The 18,082-nt window shown below is 46.4% G+C and overlaps 1 protein-coding gene across 1 annotated transcript in view; it reads left to right on the top strand.

The window, feature by feature from the left end:
• Positions 1-7,164, top strand: part of LOC119963667 — a 32,743-nt gene extending 25,579 nt beyond the window's left edge. Inside the window, exon 5 of the mRNA XM_038792986.1 lies at positions 7,018-7,164. Within this exon, the coding sequence (XP_038648914.1) occupies positions 7,018-7,164 (147 nt within the window). The remainder of the gene's footprint in view (positions 1-7,017) is intronic.
• Positions 7,165-18,082: the final 10,918 nt, after the last annotated feature.

The raw sequence follows: 18,082 nt of genomic DNA, 5'->3' as shown, positions 1-18,082 counted from the left end.
ATGTTATTAATTCTGCACACCAACCAGTCCCTGAGCATCTCTGAAAGTGGCGGACTAAACTCGCAATGCTCAGCCAGCCTTCAGAATAGGGTTTTAAAAATCTGTAACTGACTCCCCCGGAGCGCGCACAGCAGTATTGAATCAGCACCGTTGCATAATCAGGGACAGTTTCGGGTCACAATGGTTAGACACCAACTCTACCAATGCGACAAACGGTTTAGAATCCGCAGCAGCAGGAGGGTTTTAATTATGCCAAGGTTGGGGCCCAGCAGGCAGTCAGGAGGATTACCTTTGTTGGTCCTCTCCACTGATGCCATTAGCCTGGAATAAGTACCTCATTTGCTCAGCAGACTGAACTCAATCTTCTATGTCTGGAACAAAGGCCTCTAACCTCTCTAAGAGCGGGGGTTTTTTTAAAGCCTCTCCAACACGTTGCAATATCCCGGAGCAGATGGGACGTCCAGAATCAGAGTTACAGTTTATTTTATCCCGTCGCCAGTATAAAGACCCAGGAAGCCAAATGGTAGGGCGAACGCCTGTTTAGTCACAGTCACAAGAAATGTGCCTGAGGCAGTAAATATATACACAGAGTAAGTCCTGTTGGGACAACCAACATGCCAATCCCTCTCTGGGCCAGCGTTTATTCTAGGTTATTATGAGCCCCAGCTGGGTGGGTGGCTCCAGCCTCCGCCCACTAACCGGGAAGCTCATATTCCACGAGTCACACAGGGAGATCAATCTGGACAGTGGACATCCCCATGGGGGTTTGTGGTGGTATGATTAGCATAGCTGCCTGCCATTGGTGCAGAACACCGGCTTACCATTGGCCCTGGTCGGTCATGTGCCTCTCGACCGGTTGGTTGAGACCAGTCATGTGACAGCTCCCCGATTGGTCGAGAGGCTGAGTTAACCCCGCCCCGGGGTATAAATACCCAGTACTCCCGGCGGTCGTCCTTCTACTGTAATCGACCGCAGGGCTAACATCTAGTAGATTAAAGCCATACTTTTGTTCAGCAACTCTTCTCGCGTTCAATTGATGGTACATCAATTTAATCTACTAGAAATTTGAAGATGGAGCTCCGGATCAAGCCGGAATGCCTCCGCATCAGCCCGCAAACTCAGAACGCATCGGCAATCTTCAAGCATTGGCTGGCGTGTTTCGATAGCTATCTGGCGACCGCAAGCAGCCCCCCCACCATGGCACAGAAACTTCATATTCTCCATTCCAGCATGGGCATGGCGGCCTACGCGATGATAGAGGAAGAAAAGGAATATGACGTGGCCATGGATAAGCTAAAAGGACAATTTCTCAAGCCGGTAAACCGAGTGTACACCTGACATCTGCTGGCTACCAGACAACAGTTCCCCGGTGAGTCCATAGATGAGTTTTACCGGGCCCTTGCTGTCCTGGGGAGGAACTGCGCCTGCCTCCAAGTTTCAGCCACTGAGCATATGGAACTTTTGATCAGAGATGCTTACGTGGCTGGGATGCAGTCCACCGCTATCCGCCAGCGGATGCTGGAGAAAGACGACCTCAGCCTAACTGAGGCACGGACTCTCTCCACCTCCCTGGAGGTCGCCGACTTAAACGCCCGCGCCTATGTCCCCAGCCGCGCTGCAGCGCCCTGGGCCTCCTGGCACGCTTCCCCACCGCCATCCGTCGCTCCCGACCCCCCTCAGGCCTGCGCCGCGGGACGCCCCGACAAGTTCGCGGGGCCCCGCTGCTATTTCTGTGGGCTTGCCAAACACCCCCGCCCGTGCTGCCTGGCCCGTTCCGCCCTTTGTAAGAGCTGCAGGAAGAAGGGCCATTTTGCGACGGTCTGCCAGTCCAAGTCGGTCACTGCTGTGCCGTGCAGCGTCCGGGGATCTCCTCCTCCGGGCCCTTCCGGGCCCTTCCAGCGCACCGCATCAATCTCCCCCCCCCCCCCCCCCCGCCCCCAGGCCCCTGCGCCCGGCCTGCGCGCCTCTCTTCCCCCGCTCTCAGCCGCTCCAATCGGCCTGCCGGCACCGCTAACCCCGCCCCCAGCAACCACGAGGGTCCTGCGGGCGCCGCCATCTTGGGCCCCGGACACCACGTGCGGGTCCTGGGCGCCGCCATCTTGGGACCCCGACCCCACGTGCGGGTCCTGGGCGCCGCCATCCTGGACTGGCACACAAGGTCCTGCCAGCACCTACTCGGCCGACGACGCGATTATGGATCTTCTCCACGGCTCGCGGCCATTCAGCTCGACCAGTCACGTCCACGCACGCTCGCCAAGACGACGATGCAAAACCACCTCACCCCCGATTGCAAACCCGTCGCAACCCGGAGCAGACGGTACAGCGCCCAGGACCGGACCTTCATCAGGTTGCTGAAGGAAGGGGTCATCGAGGCCAGCAACAGTCCCTGGTGAGCCTAAGTGCTGGTGGTCCAGACTTGGGAGAAAAGCCGGATGGTCATCGACTACAGCCAGACCATCAACCGGTTTACGCAACTGGACGCGTATCCTCTCCCCTGTATTTCCGCCGTGGTAAGCGAGATTGCGAAATACAAAGTCTTCTCCACGGTGGACCTCGAGTCTGCTTATCACCAGCTCCCCATCCGTGCAAGTGACCGCAGGTACACCGCGTTCGAGGCAGATGGGCGCCTCTACCACTTCCTCAGGGTTCCATTCGGTGTCACAAATGGGGTCTCGGTCTTCCAACAGGAGATGGACCGAATGGTCGACAAATACGGATTACGGGCTACCTTCCCGTATCTCGATAATATCACCATCTGCGGCCACGACCAGCAGGACCATGACACCAACCTCCGAAAATTCCTCCAAACCGCAAAACTCCTTAACCTGACTTACAATAAGGATAAGTGCGTGTTTAGCACCGACCGTCTAGCCATCCTCGGCTACGTTGTGCGTAACGGAGCGATAGGCCCCGACCCCGAACGCATGCACCCCCTGATGGAACTCCCTCTCCCCAATACCCTCAAATCTCTTAAACGCTGCCTGGGTTTCTTCGCTTACTACGCCCAATGGGTTCCCAATTACGCCGACAAGGCCCGTCCCCTCATTCAGTCCACAACCTTCCCGCCGTCGACAGAGGCCTGCCAGGCCTTTAGCCGCATCAAAGCGGACATCGCAAAGGCCACGATGCACGCCATTGACGAGTCCCTCCCCTTCCAGGTCGAGAGCTCTGGCGGCCACCCTGAACCAAGCGGGCAGACCCGTGGCCTTCTTGTCCAGAACCCTCCAGGCTTCCGAACTCCGCCACGCCTCAGTGGAAAAGGAAGCCCAGGCCATAGTCGAAGCTGTGCGACACTGGAGGCACTATTTGGCCGCCAGGAAGTTTACCCTCCTCACAGACCAACGGTCAGTAGCCTTCATGTTCGATAATGCACAGAGGGGCAAGATTAAGAACGACAATATCTTGCGGAGACGGATCGAGTTGTCCACGTACAACTACGATATCTTGTATCATCCTGGGAAGCTCAACGAGCCTCCTGATGCCCTGTCCCGCGGTACCTGCGCCAGATAGACCGCCTCCGCTCCCTCCACGCGGACCTCTGCCATCCAGGGGTGACCCGTTTCTATCATTTCATAAAGACCCGCAACCTGCCCTACTCCATCGAGGAAGTCAGGACAGTAACCTGTGACTGCCACATCTGCGAAAAGTGCAAACCCCACTTCTATCGCCCCGAGCGCGCGCATCTGATCAAAGCATCCCGCCCCTTCGAACGTCTCAGCATAGACTTCAAGGGGCCCCTTCCCTCTAGCAGCCGCAACATTTACTTCCTGACGGTGATCGATGAATACTCCCGCTTCCCCTTCACCATTCCCTGCCCCGACATGACCACATCAACCGTCATTAAGGCCCTCCCCTCCATCTTCTCCCTGTTTGGCTACCCCTCGTAAATACACAGCGATCGGGGGTCCTCCTTTATGAGCGACGAGCTGCGTCAATTCCTGCTCAGCAGGGGCATTGCCTCTAGCAGGATGACCAGCTATAACCCCCGGGGTAATGGACAGGTCGAGCGGGAGAATGGTACCATCTGGAAGACCATACTACTGGCCCTCCGGTCCAGAGATCTCCCTATTTCCCGATGGCAAGAGGTTATCCCCGATGCCCTACATTCTATCCGCTCACTCCTCTGTACCACAACTAATTAGACACCTCATGAACGTCTTCTGGTTTTCCCCAGGAAGTCGTCCTCCGGATCCCCTCTCCCGACATGGCTGGCCGCTCCCGGACCCATCTTGCTTCGGAAGCATGTGCGGGTGCACAAGTCTGACCCATTGGTGGAACAAGTCCAGTTACTCCACGCTAACCCGCAGTATGCGTACGTGGAGTACCCCGACGGTCGGCAGGACACGGTCTCCCTCCGGGACCTGGCAACCGCCGGCGTGCGGCCTTCCCCCCCCCTTCACTACAGACCCCCCCTGTCCCTTTTCCCCCAGCGCCCCACTCAGGCCACCCCTCCCCCATCCATGGCATCTCCACCACCAGCCCGGGATACGGAGACAGTTCAAGGACCATCGCTCCCGGAGTCCAGGACATCAGCTGAACCACCACCAACGTCACCAACTCCACTGCGGCGGTCTGCCAGGACGTCACGGGCAACGAAAAGGCTGATCGAGTCCATTTAACTTCAACACCACCATGGACCTTGTATGGACACTATGTACTGTTGCTAAATGTCTGGGCCAGTGGGAAGCCAAGGATACATTTTTTTTCTCTCCTTACTACTCATACCACCAGTTCTCCCCCCCCCCCCCAGCTCTCGTTGATACCCCCCCCCCCCCCCCGGCTTCTTTCTCCGCAAGGGGTGAATGTGGTGGTATGATTAGCATAGCTGCCTGCCATTGGTGCAGAACACCGGCTTACCATTGGCCCTGGTCGGTCATGTGCCTCTCGACCGGTTGGTTGAGACCAGTCATGTGACGGCTCCCCGATTGGTCGAGAGGCTGAGTTAACCCCGCCTCCAGGGCGGGGTATACATACCCAGTACTCCCGGCGGTCGTCCTTCTACTGTAATCGACCGCAGGGCTAACATCTAGTAGATTAAAGCCATACTTTTGTTCAGCAACTCGTCTCGCGTTCAATTGATGGTACATCAGGGTTATTACAATTTTGTTTTGTGGAACGATTTTACATTAACTAGTAGAAATTATTCTAATATTTATACACCAACTACACTTCAGAAGACCAATATACCATTGAGTTAATGTGTTAATCTCTTCCTGCCAAAATCAAAGAAGTTAAACAGCAAAATCATGAATTAAAATTTCTTTAAAACATTAAATGGTACACAAATAAACTCAGGTTTGCAAAGTTCAATCAGCATCAGCTGGATCTACTTAGTACAAAGTTCAATTCCAAAATCAGCATAAAGTTGATTTGGTTAATGCACAGTTAGACACCTGGTACAGTTGACAAAGTTAAAGTATTTGAATAACAAATCCATTGGATATGCTAAAATACATATAGTTCAACTTATTACTGATAAGTTCTGAACATTTTAGTGTTGACTCCTGGATGATTCTCATCCATCTGGGTGAGTACAGTAAAGGTGGTCGACTGACTCCCCTTGCTCAAGTTGCTCTTCTGAGACAACACGCTGAATCACCTCCAGTTCCTCTTGAGCAGTCTTTCTATTCGGTATAGAGCTACCTTGTATGTGGCTGTATTTGGTTGAAAGCTAGTTCAAATGTAATTTCCATTATTCTTAGGAAAACCTCATTGACATACAAGTGACGCACTTAAACAATTGCCTATATCAGAATCGGCTTCAAAAGCTTTCACCAGTTGCTACAAATATTCCCCAACGTGTAAGCTCTTTCTCAGATAAGTGTGATCAATCTCAAAATGGAGGAGTGCTAATTCACGAGCTGAGGAAGGGGGGTAGGTGATTGGAGAAGAGATCCAATTTGTTAAATATGCTTGTAAAAATGCACTGCAAATAATGCTCAGAGGCAGCATCGTCCGCTGTCAGGTCTGCTTCTATCTCAGACTTCAGATAGGGTAGCACAGTAGCTCAGTGGTTAGCACAGTTGCATCATAGCAACGGGGTCCCAGGTTAGATTCCCGGCTTGGGTCACTGTCTGTGTGGAATCGGCACATTCTCCCCGTGCCTGCGTGGGTTTCCTCTGGGTGCTCCGGTAGGTGGATTGGCCATGCCAAATTGCCCTTAGTGTCCAAAAAGGTTAGGTGGGGTTGATGAGCCATCAATTGCACGAGAGACGAGTTGCTTTACAAAAGTTAGGCTTTAATAAACTAGAACTTAGCCCTGCGGTTGTCTACAATAAAATGGACGACCGCCGGGCGTTTGACTATTTATACCTCGACAAGGAGGCGTGGTTAACTCAGCCTCTCGACCAATCGGTCGAGAGGCACATGACCGACCAGGGCCAATGGTAAGCCGATGTTCTGCCCCAATGGCAGACAGCTATGCAAATCATATCACCACAGGGGTTACTGGGTTACAGGGACACGGTGGAGGTGTGGGCTTAGGTAGCGTGCTCTTTCCAAGGGCCGGTGCAGATTCAATGGGCCGAATGGCTTCCTTCTGCACTGTAAATTCTACACAGTACTTTGATTTTGTATCAGGAATTAGTGTGCAATTGCCTGAAACCCCCCCAATGGGAAGAAAATATTTTCACGCTATCATTCATGGACTAGGAGCCGTGTTAAGGAAAAGACAGGGCAGTGTAGTGTTTCTGGCGAGACGGCTCGATTATTTTTTAACATTATTGACACAATTTGAAAATACAATGTCTGATGCAATTGCCATTTATCTTCATAATTGAAACGTTTTGTGCCATTTTCTAAGTTTCATGGAAAATTGCAATCCATTTGAGAAGAAATTGAAATGCCAAAAAATGTAAGCTCGCAAACACAGGATCACCTGGGGTTGAAAGACTCATCCCATTGGTTAGGAATGAGGGTGATTCCAACATTTCTTGTTTCCTCAGCAACACAATGAAAAAGATTGTGCTTAGTCAGATGATGTCATTCTTCTAACCAATAACTCCCTGGCTTTTTCAGATGACCTCATCGTTGTACGAATCTATTGACTACTTTGCAATCAAAGATGAAAACGAAGAAGCCAGTTGCGCTTCTCCAACAGCTGAATTTTCCACATCCTGCACTATGCAAAAGGAGAAAAGTCTTTTCAAAATAGACTTTGCTTGAATTTTAACCTATTCAAAATTTTAGGAAGACAAAGTCAAGGCTACACTCTTAACCGGAGGCGTTCCTGTGAGGGGTCGAAACCTGGCAGCAGTTAACAGAAGCCATGTCGGGTGATAAGGTCTGCCGGAGGCCCAGCAATGTTAAATGCTGGGGGTGAGATTTTATGGTCCCCATCACGGGGTGGAGGGGGGGGGGGGGGGGGGGGGGGGGGGGGGGCAGAGCTTAAATGCAGTGAGCCGTTCAGAAATCTGTTGCCTCCGTCAGGGCCGTACAATCCCGCTGTTGAGAAGGGCCGGAATATTCCACCCCATGGATCAGAGAAGCAAAAGAGTTCATTTCCCCGCTCTTTTCTGTTGTCAGCTGTTTATGGAGTGATGTACCAAATCACAGTTCTAAGCTGTGATCCTGCAGCATGGCCTCCAAGTCATCATTGCAGCCGAGCCTGTAAATTGTCCCCTCGGGAAAGAAAATCAATGACATTTTTTCAACATTGTATACTTAAGCATATCCTAAAAACTATTGAATAGCAGCATTAAAAGTCATCACCTTAGAGCATGCCACATGTCCTACTACCTCATACATGCTACGTTTGAATCTTAAAATGGGTACAGCACATTTAACCCATTGTATCCATTGAGGCTTTCTGTAAGGGCAATACAACTAATGCCCCTCCAAACCCTTTCTCTTCACGTTCATGGCTCACGCTAGTTTCCATCCCCACTCTCTTGCATTTGAGGGCCACAAACATGTGCACATTTGGTGTATGTTGGACCTAGGCATTCATTGCTAGATCTAACTCAATCGATTTAATCTCTGCTGTCTGTCTCTCTTAGCTTAGTCTTATTACTCCAGGGCTTCCTAGTGAAAGCAAAGGTTAATTGATGGCTCCCTTTCTCTACAATAATCAGTGTCCCTAAAATCTTACATCTGCCCCTTTCATCAAAGGCAAAGAGCTCTTGGATGTCTTCCTCTCCAAGTATAAAACCATCCATGTGTTGTTTCGTCTGCTCTCTGGCAGCGTTCTTTTTCATTAACTTGAAAGTCCTGCTCCACTTACCTACCAGCAATTATCAATCAGTCCAGCTCTTCTCTCTATTCCCCTCCTTTCCCAAAGTTAATCTCCTTCAGAAGACCCATTTCTTGCTCAATCTTCCAAGAGGGCACAGCTACAGCCTGCATCAGCTCAGACTGGCCTGCAGCGGCTGGCTAACTGAGAGACACCAGCAAGGTTGCTGACGGAATGTTTGGTGAGCGAGCAGACATACTGTCTTCCTCAAAGAGGACAGCAAGTGCTTCTTTAATGGAACTTCCCTGTGACGATGCCTCAGCAATCCTAGGACTTTACTGAATAGTATTGTCCCCAGGGAAGCCCCTATCAACAGACGCAGTTCTACCATTCAGTTAGATCATGACTGATCTGAAATAATAATGCTCAACTCCACTTTCCTGCCTTATCCCCAGAACTCTTGATTCCTTTACAGATTAAAAATCTGTCTATCTCAGCCTTGAACATATCTAATGACTCAGCCTCTGCTGCTCTCTGCCACAAAGAATTCCCCAGATTCACTACCTTCAGAGAGAACCTAGAGAACCTTCTCTGGACTGCCTCCAATGCCACTATATTTTGCCTTTGATCAGGGGACCCCCTTAATCCATCTGTCCTGCAGCTTTCCGCAGTCCTTCACCATTTAAATAATATTCAGCTCCTTTATTCTTCCTACCAAAGTGCATAACTTCACATTTTCCTACGTTATATTCCATCTGCCAAGTTTTTGCCCACTCACTTAACCAGTCTATATCCGTCCGTAGACTCTTTGTATGACCCTCACCATTTGCCTTCCCAGCTATCTTTGTGTCATTTGCCAACTTGCCAACAGTACATTCACTTTCCTAGTGCAAGTCAATAATGTACATTCTGAATAATTGTGACCTCTGCACTGATCCCTGTGGCACTTTACTAATAATTCTAATAAATTTGTCAGATGTGATTTCCCCATGCTGATTCTGCTCGATTATATTGTGCATTTCTAAATGCTCCGTTGTTACATCCTTTATAATGGACTAACATTATTAGGGTTTGGGAGGAGGTTAACTTCCAGGGATGTCACCATACTGAAGAGGTTTCAGGTTGGCTTAGTTCCTGACATCACTCCAAAAGTAATTTTTAGGTGCAGTCATGTTTTCTGTAACATTGCTGTTTATATGTTAATCTGTTGATTTTTAAAAAACCATGAAATTTTATTTTCCCATGTCTGCGTTGGTAATGTAAAAATATCTAGGTGCAGCCATTGGGCTGGAGAATGGTGTGCATTGAGAGATGAGAGGAATGTGTGTCTTATTCTTTCTGTTTTGTCCAAAGTGGCAGCATATCGCACTACACGCCAACTAACCAATCAAGAGATTAAAGTTGAAGTGAATGATTCAATTGGTAAAATGGCAAGTCTTAACTGTCTGGTTCAGGAAATGCTGCCAGTCAGCACTGTTGGTGATTTTATCAGCAATTGACCTTTAAAACAGACAGAAAGAATGAAAACATGGAAATTGTGATTCTTTTTCAAATATGGTGGGGGGGGGGGGGGGGGGGGGGTGGAAACCTGGCACATCGCATATTTTACCTCAGTCACAACTCCAGATCACAACTTTCATTTGTGATTCTGCACCAGGCAGAAAGATACGTGCATTTCAAACCTTCTCTAGAAATAAATCATCAGACTGGAAGCAGAAATTAAACTTAACATGTCAAAGCTAGGGCAGCACGGTGGCCTAGTGGTTAGCACAACCGCCTCACGGCGCTGAGGTCTCAGGTTCGATCCCTGCTCTGGGTCACTGTCCGTATGGAGTTTGCACATTCTCCCTGTGTCTGCGTGGGTTTCACCCCACAACCCAAAAATGTGCAGGGTAGGTGGATTGGCCACACTAAATTGCCCCTTAATTGGAAAAGATAATTGGATAATCTAAATTTATTATAAAAACATGTCAAAGCTTACGTAGAGAGCTAACTGTTTGCAACATGAAGGGACAGAAATAGGGCATCAATGGGCAATAATTTGCTGAGCAGGGTACCTCACGGTTAATTTTTCCTTTCCCTTCAGTTTGAAAATATTTTGTGCATCAAATTGCTGGAGGTATAAACTGATAATAGGGGCAAAGAGGTGTTTTGGGGGCCTTGCTGAAAGAGAGGATCAACAGTCTCAATCCTTAACCAATGAAATTTAGGGACTGCAAACAAAACAGAGGAATAATGGGGAAGGAAATATTTTCTAAGTTTATACATGCAAATTAAAAATTAAACTGACGTCAGATTTGGTGGGTAGGACGTCTTCCTGGATTTCTATTAATCTGATGACCAAGAGCATAAAATGGGCAATGTATATATCTGGTGAAAATGGTTTTAAATTGTATGAAGAGAAAAAAATTAATTTGTGATTTAAAGTCTATATGTGAGTGATGTAATTTCAAATCAATATGTATCATGATGGCAATAAAGTTTAAATTATTTGGAAGATTTATTGGTAACAATGGGAATAGTCTCAGTTGGGCTACTGCTACATTAACCTTTGCATTAATTATAGTAGTTTTACATATTCATTCAAGACAGACAGCACAAACCCACAGACAGGTCTTAAACAGGAAATGGAACGTTTTAAAGTTCTGTATCACACAATCAGTTAACATATTGTGTTGGCCAACTGGAACAAATGTGGTTTTTATTACTGTTTTTTTTTTAATTAGAAGCAGTAACTTAGATTTTCAAAAACTTGTCAATAAAGATTCAGATGGTATTAAACTACAGAACTTTTATTATCGATCTCTTTAATTAAAGGAATTTTGGATCTTGTAAATTCCTCACAAACATCTGATTCCATTCAATTTGGGTGTGGGCATGAGAGCATGGGTAGGCCATTCAGAGCACCAGGCATGCTTTGCCATTCAATTAGAATACGGCTGATCTGGATCTCAAATCCATTTACCTACCTTAGTTCCGTATCCCTCGACACCCTTACTGAGTAATAATCTATCAATCTCAATCTTCAGCTCCAATTGTCGCAGAAACCGTAACCTTTTGAGGGTGAGAAGTCCAGGTTTTACACAACCTGCCTGTGATAAAGTGCTTCTTGATTTCCTTCCTGAATGCCCTGGCACTCATTTTAAGATTATGTTCCTCCTGTTCTTGATTCCCCTGCCAGTCAGTATTTGCCCTTTCAAATCCTTTCAACATTTTAAACACTTCGATCAGATCGCCCTTCAATCTCCTATATTTAGGGGAATGCAATGCAAATTTATGCAACCTGCCATCATTACTTAATCCTCTAAGCCCCTGCTCGGAGGTGTTCTAGTGTCGTGGGTAATATCCCTGCCTCTGACCCAGATGTTCCGGGATAGAGTCATAGAGTTTTACAGCACAGAAAGAGGCCATTCAGCCCATCGTGACTGCACCGGCCATCAAGCACCTATCTATTCTCATCCCATTTTTCAGCACTTGGTCCGTAGACTTGTATGCTAGGGCTTATGTATATATATATAGTACATATATTTATATATACTCCAGGACTTGATGCCCACTCAAGGAAGTAGATTTACAATATGGCCATACAAGTTGAGTTTCAGCTTGTAAATCCTTATAGCATACGTCAATGACAGGCGATAAAAAGGGAGACATTCCTAGTCAGCCATGTGGTGGAAAGAAATTGGAGCTGCTGCCAACACAATCCATAGCTTCAAGCTGCATGCAAAAGTGTACATTGTAACAGCAACTTGCAGACCCTTTCCTAGTTGGTTCAATTGACTGGATGACTGATGTGGATTAGATTGGTGGCAACAGCATGGAGTTCAATCCCTATGCCCGGGGCGTGGCAGAAGGGGGATTTGCCCGTCCCATGGCGGAGATCATGGTGCTGTGGGTAGGACCTGCCTTTGGACAGGGAATTGAAGAAGGAGAAACCCCTTCTGGTGTATCTGCACAACGTCAAGGGCTGAATGAAACTGAATATCGTATATTGACAGAATTTTCCAAGCAAATGCTTGGCTTACTTAACAGTAAATGGGAGAAGCACCAAAAGGTTTCTGTTCAGCCCGCTACCAACGAGAGACAAACAAATTTCTATCTGTTCAAATTGTTACCTCAACTTCTGTCCCTAAAATCTTAAGGAGGAGGGGCTTCCCCTTGTCTCCCATTTTGACTTCCCTGGGAGATGTTGGATTTCTCAGGGAAATTACAGGAAACCAGGACCTCATTATTTCTCTTGTGTATCAGCTAATCTCCTCATAGAGTTACAGTGGGAGATCAGGAACCACAGGTAGATCTCACGGGCCAGTATCTTGTATTAGGTGGACTGCTGGGAGACCAGCAAGGCTGGTGAGGAGTATTCCACATTTGGAGAGAATAAAAGTCATAAGTTGCACTGACAAAATTATTGTGAGATTAAATGAGTTAAGCAGCAGAACTCAGTAGCTCTGACTCTCTCAGTCAACTCGTGTATTAATGAGGGGGCGGCACGGTGGCGCAGTGGTCAGCACTGCTGCCTCATGTTGTCGAGTACTCGAGTTCGAATCCCAGCTCTGGGTCACTGTCTATGTGGAGTTTGCACATTCTCCCCGTGTCTGCATGGGTTTCACCCCCACAACCCAAAAATGTGCGGTGCTGGCCACACTAAATTGCCCCTTAATTCTAAAAATTTTCAAAAAGGGCGTGATGAGGTAATTCAACGTAAAGGAAAAAAAGATTCTATTTCAGAGAGATGTAGTTATTTTTTTGCTAACACAGTGAGCCCAGCAGGTAGGGTTTGGTGTCCTTCTTCACAGCATTAGTTCACAGGTTGACAAACTTACTTTAACAGGAGGACCATATGAAGGTTGCTGTCTCCCCCACCCAGAGCCAACACACCATGTACTGCTTCATTTGTCCTGTATATCCAACCTCCCAGTACTGCTCAGACCTAAACATGATAGTCATCCACCTCTGGGGAGCCATGAGCATTATTTCTGGAACATTGTGATCACCGCAGCTTGGTTGGCTTCCTGTGCTAGTGCATTTGAGCCTTTTGATGTCTGTGGGGAAACCATCCTCCTCAAAGAATACCACTGGCTGATCACACAGGATCTTTACAAAAGACACACTTTTCTGACCCGTGTGCTGACGTTCAAGGTTTCAACCTTCCATGGTTGGAATCTGGAAAACCCTCAACCGCTTGAGAATGGGCTAGACAAAATGTGGCCACTTGCTCCACAAGTGGAATATGAAGAACAGCTCAAATTGCTACTAAATCAGGTCACTGGATATCTACTGAACTTCTGGCAGAAAGATGCATTCCTGGTGGTATCACAATCACTCACACTGTGTCAGCTGAAGCTGTTGAATTGACTCTCTGCCATGTTTCTGGGGTGGCTCCTGAGTCAGGCTGAACAGCAGTACTGTGCTGTTGGGTAAACCAGGCCCAGTTAAGCAGTGTGCGGTGTGTTGGCTCTGTGGGAGGGAGACAGCCGGCAAGATTCTCCATTTGGGAGGCTGTGACCTGGGTTCTCCATTTGAGAGAGTAAGTGCTGACGCGGAGACTGAATTGCGAGAATTCTACGTGGACGAAAGCGGTACCAGTCCCAGAGCGATTCAAGGACACGTAAATGGGCTGGCACCGGTGTTGCTAAATGTTGCTAAATGTGCTTTACACTTAATTTGCTCTGTTTAATCACTTTGCTCTAGAGTCGCCAGGTATCTTTATGTTACCACCACGAGGTTCAAGTTCAAGTGCTGATCAATAACTCAATACACCAGTTAGTAAGGTTCAAATCAAAACACATTTATTATATACACAGTCAATCGCTACTCATGCATAAAATACTATTCACTAGGCTATTTCTAACACTAACAGGCCAATACTTAGCTTTGGAAAAGGGACCCACTAGGTCAGGGGAACAATTGGCCTCTCGTTCGATCCTGAGTCTGCAGGCTTCCAGCTGGTATGGACTAAGGGTTAGGAGCGCCTATCTCGTAGCGTGCGTTGACTGGACACTTACTTGGTTGGTGCAGCTGCTAGGCAAGTCTCTCCGAGTTGAGAGTCACGGTCAAGAGTTCTTTGAGAGTTGCCAAGAAGATCGAACTGAACTTGGGGACTCTATTTTATAGTCCCCAGGGGTTTTGTGCCCTTGTGGGTGGACCCTGTACCTGGTTCCAATTGATTGGACTAAGTTCTGATCATTTGAATTGATTTCTCCAATACTGGAGCTGTTCCCTGATCGCTGGGTGGTTCCTAAGTGTCCGTTGGCTTCTTTTGTTTTGGCTCCTGCTGGCGCCGAGGAGTCTGGCTTTGCCTCGATTATCTTAACTGTTGCTATTGTTCCCGGGGATCGCTCATCAATATGCAGATGGTCGTCAGTTTCAGTGCTGTCTGGTTTTCTGCAGGTTCTAATATACAGGGAGCTTTGCATTCTGCTCGCTTTCCTGTACCTGTCCATTTTTCCCTACGTTCTTAGCGAATCTCCATTTTAAAGTCGGGAAGTGGCCAACCCAGGTGGCTACACCGGCGCCACATGGAATGGCGGCTTCTGATTTGCCAGGGTCGGGATTGGCACTGGAGAACCTGACAGGCCACAGCCACATATAAACACCCCACTCTCAACACACTTTCATTCCAGCCAAGATGATGACAGCCTGAAGAGCGGCCATGAGATTTGTAGATGTCGAGCTGAAGATATTGTTGGATGGCATGTAGGGGAGGTGGGACACCTGTTACTCCGAGTGGGAAGGAGGCTGCCACCCGCGGATGTAAACCTGGCCTGGGTGTAGATGGCAGAGGCCTTGAACGCTGTAGGTCCCACCACAGGACTGGTCAGCAGAGCAGAAGAAGCAGTGGCGTGCAGAGGTCTGGTGATGCCCGGGGCAAATCCTGAGTGTATGCCCCAAAGACTCAAGTATAAGGCCTAATATACTGAGAAATATTATGAGAAAGGAAAACATTTTGAATATATAAACACAGATGAAACATGAAATAAACGCTTTATTCGATTTTAATATAATCAATCAAATTTATTAAGTTCTTTTCCCCAAATGATACCTCCTGTCACAAAACACCTGAACTACTTCACTTTTTACATCAGCTGTGAGAAATTCTTTTTCAATGCTTATTAAAGCCAGGTTGGTCAGTCGCTCCTGTGACATAGAAGACCTCAGATATGTTTTTATTAATTTCAGTTTTGAAAATGACCTTTCACAGCTTGCGACTGAAAATGCGATTGTAAGCAGTAATCTGTATGAAGCACACAGCGTCGGAAAGACATCCCTCCCATACTGCAGTAAAGACTCCAGAGCATCTTTAGGATCAGGGGGAACTCTATTCCCTCCAGCTCGAAGGAGCATCACAAAATCAATAATTTTGTCATATAACTGAATTGCAACCACATCATTGTCATAATAATTTGCAAAGTCTGAACATTCCTTTTTTAATTTCTCTCTTTCTTGTTCATCTTCAATCTTCAATCACTACTGAATTTAAGTTCAGAAGAAAAGAAAATCGGTCACTGAGTCTTTGAAGACGGACACTGCGGTCTTCAATTTCAGTTTTTAATCTGTTCACAATCTCTACCATTACTCTATTCATTTCTTCTTGTGCCGTCAGTCCACTATCTCTTGCTGACTCTCCAGGCATTATTCTTCTTCTCCTTGTTCGTGCAATTGGTATTCCCCAATTTTCACAATATTCATTGGCTAAATCTATTGCATTGTGGATAATTTCGTCATTCTTCAAATTCAAGATATGAATAAGTCCTCTCAGATCACAAGAAGCTTCATGGAACCCCATTTTCGGATCCTGCAAACATTTTGAGACTTTCTCTACTGATGATAAAACTGAGTACCAAAAATTGAATAAAGCTATAAACGGGAACTGTTGAATAGAGTTCAGTAGCGATCCTGCATCAGATTTAGTTTCCCTTGAAAATTCTCCTTCCAGCAGGTGTTGAAGGCTTGCAATAACGTTGTCACACTCTTCATGGATTACTTGCACAGCATCATGGCTGGAACTCCATCTTGTGTCACACTGTCTTTTCACAGTCCGAGTGACAAATGATTTTAACACTTCCCAACGAGAAGTAGATGAAGAAAAAAAAGTAAAGAGTTTTTCTAGAATGCCAAAAAATGTAACAACAACAGGCTGCACCTCACTTGCATGGACACAGGCCAAATTGAGGCTGTGGTTCTCGCAGTTCACAAACACAGCTTTTGGGTTAACTTCAAGAATTTTTTGTTGAACACCTCCTCTCACTCCAGCCATAACTGCTGTGTTATCATATGCTTGACCACGACAGTCATTCATGGAAATTTAGTCTTCTTCCAATTTTTCCTGAATTTTATTTACCAGGCTGACTGCATCTTTCTTGTTGACTTGAAAAAATCCCAGAAATGTCTCCTTTATTTCTACTTTTCTGTTTTCATCAATATGAACGTAACGCAGAATTTCAGAAACCTGATCTTCATGGGCAATATCTGGCGTTGAATCCAGCATTATGCTAAAATATTTTGCGTCCTTAATTTCGGAAATTATATATTTCTTGACAGTTTCACCAAGAAGATTGATTATTTCGTTTTGAATTCTGTTGGACAAGTAGGTGACACTTTTTGGTTTCTCTTTCCCTCTCTGCAAGTGTTTTGCTAAGATGTCATCATATTTGGCCAAAAGTCTGATTGTTGCTAGAAAGTTTCCTGTATTTTCACTGACTGTCTCCCCTGGCTCTGATAACCCAGATATTCCTTCTCCTCGATGTCCACGATAGGCCAGATTCTGTTTTGCCAGAAAGGATATAACCTCAACAATCCGTTCAGTTATAGCTTTCCATCTTTTCTTTTCAGCAGACATTTGCTGTTGAAGTTCAGCATCTATCGTAGTTGAATGATGGAGTCGAACTACGAGGTTCAGGTATTCCCTCATGTGAGCTCTATGAGAAGGGCTTTTCTCATGGTCAAGTATTGTTGGATTTAATTTTCTCCAAGTGGAGAAACCGTCTTCCTTTCCAAAATTTGACACAGACGACAAATGCTCCTTTGAAAACAAAAAGCAAACAAAACAGTAGTATGCTTTCCGATATGGAGAGTATAACAACCATTTTCTCTCCACAATTTCTCCGTTTGTGGAAACTTTATCAAACCACTGTTTGGAAAATGATCTCCCATCCTTCTCAGCAAATTGACCACTTTTATTCTGATATCTTTCAGGGCCATGTTGTAATATTGTCATCTTCAAATGATCTGGAATTGGTTTCTTCAAACAGCCAAAATCGCTTCTTTGCAAAAATATGCTAAAATCTTCTTTATTTTCTTCACATGGATCATCATCCTGACAACGAGACTGAGGAGAGAGAGTATTATGTTCTGACCGAGCTGAATACGTATCAGAAAAATCCTTCTCTGCACCCACATCATCTTTTACTTCTCCAGGTTCTCCTACCTCTTCTTTACTTTTTTTTATCCATGCATCTAATGCCCCTCTTTGATGGGACTCTTCTTCGACTCTGGCCCTCTTTTTTTTCCTGTTCTGTGCTCCACTCGGTTGTACACGAAATACTCGTAACATTTCATTTTCTATCTCAAAAACCGTAAGACGCATGAGAAAATGGGAAGAAAATGGTAAACAATCGGTCAGTTGCAGACGGATAAACCATATTTCATTTCTTTGTTCCTTCGTATCAAATTATTTCACACTGATTCTCCACTGATAATTTTGTGCAATTTATATCATAGACTTGCAAATTAGTGGTATCTGTATTCGAATATTAGCATGTTAAGGAACAAATGTCTCCTATTCCGAGATTAAATGCCATAGCAGTCCTCTGATCATCCAGGCTTCACTCTTACTACATCCCACGTAAATATTTCATTAAATATCACCAAAAAAACCTATAAAAAACGTAGTTGCACCTGTTCTAGAGCTAT

This window comes from Scyliorhinus canicula, chromosome 3 (genome assembly GCF_902713615.1).
Source record: "Scyliorhinus canicula chromosome 3, sScyCan1.1, whole genome shotgun sequence".
Lineage (NCBI taxonomy): Eukaryota > Metazoa > Chordata > Chondrichthyes > Carcharhiniformes > Scyliorhinidae > Scyliorhinus > Scyliorhinus canicula.
Note: the sequence above shows the minus strand (reverse complement) of the source record. Positions and strands in the feature narration are given on the sequence as shown.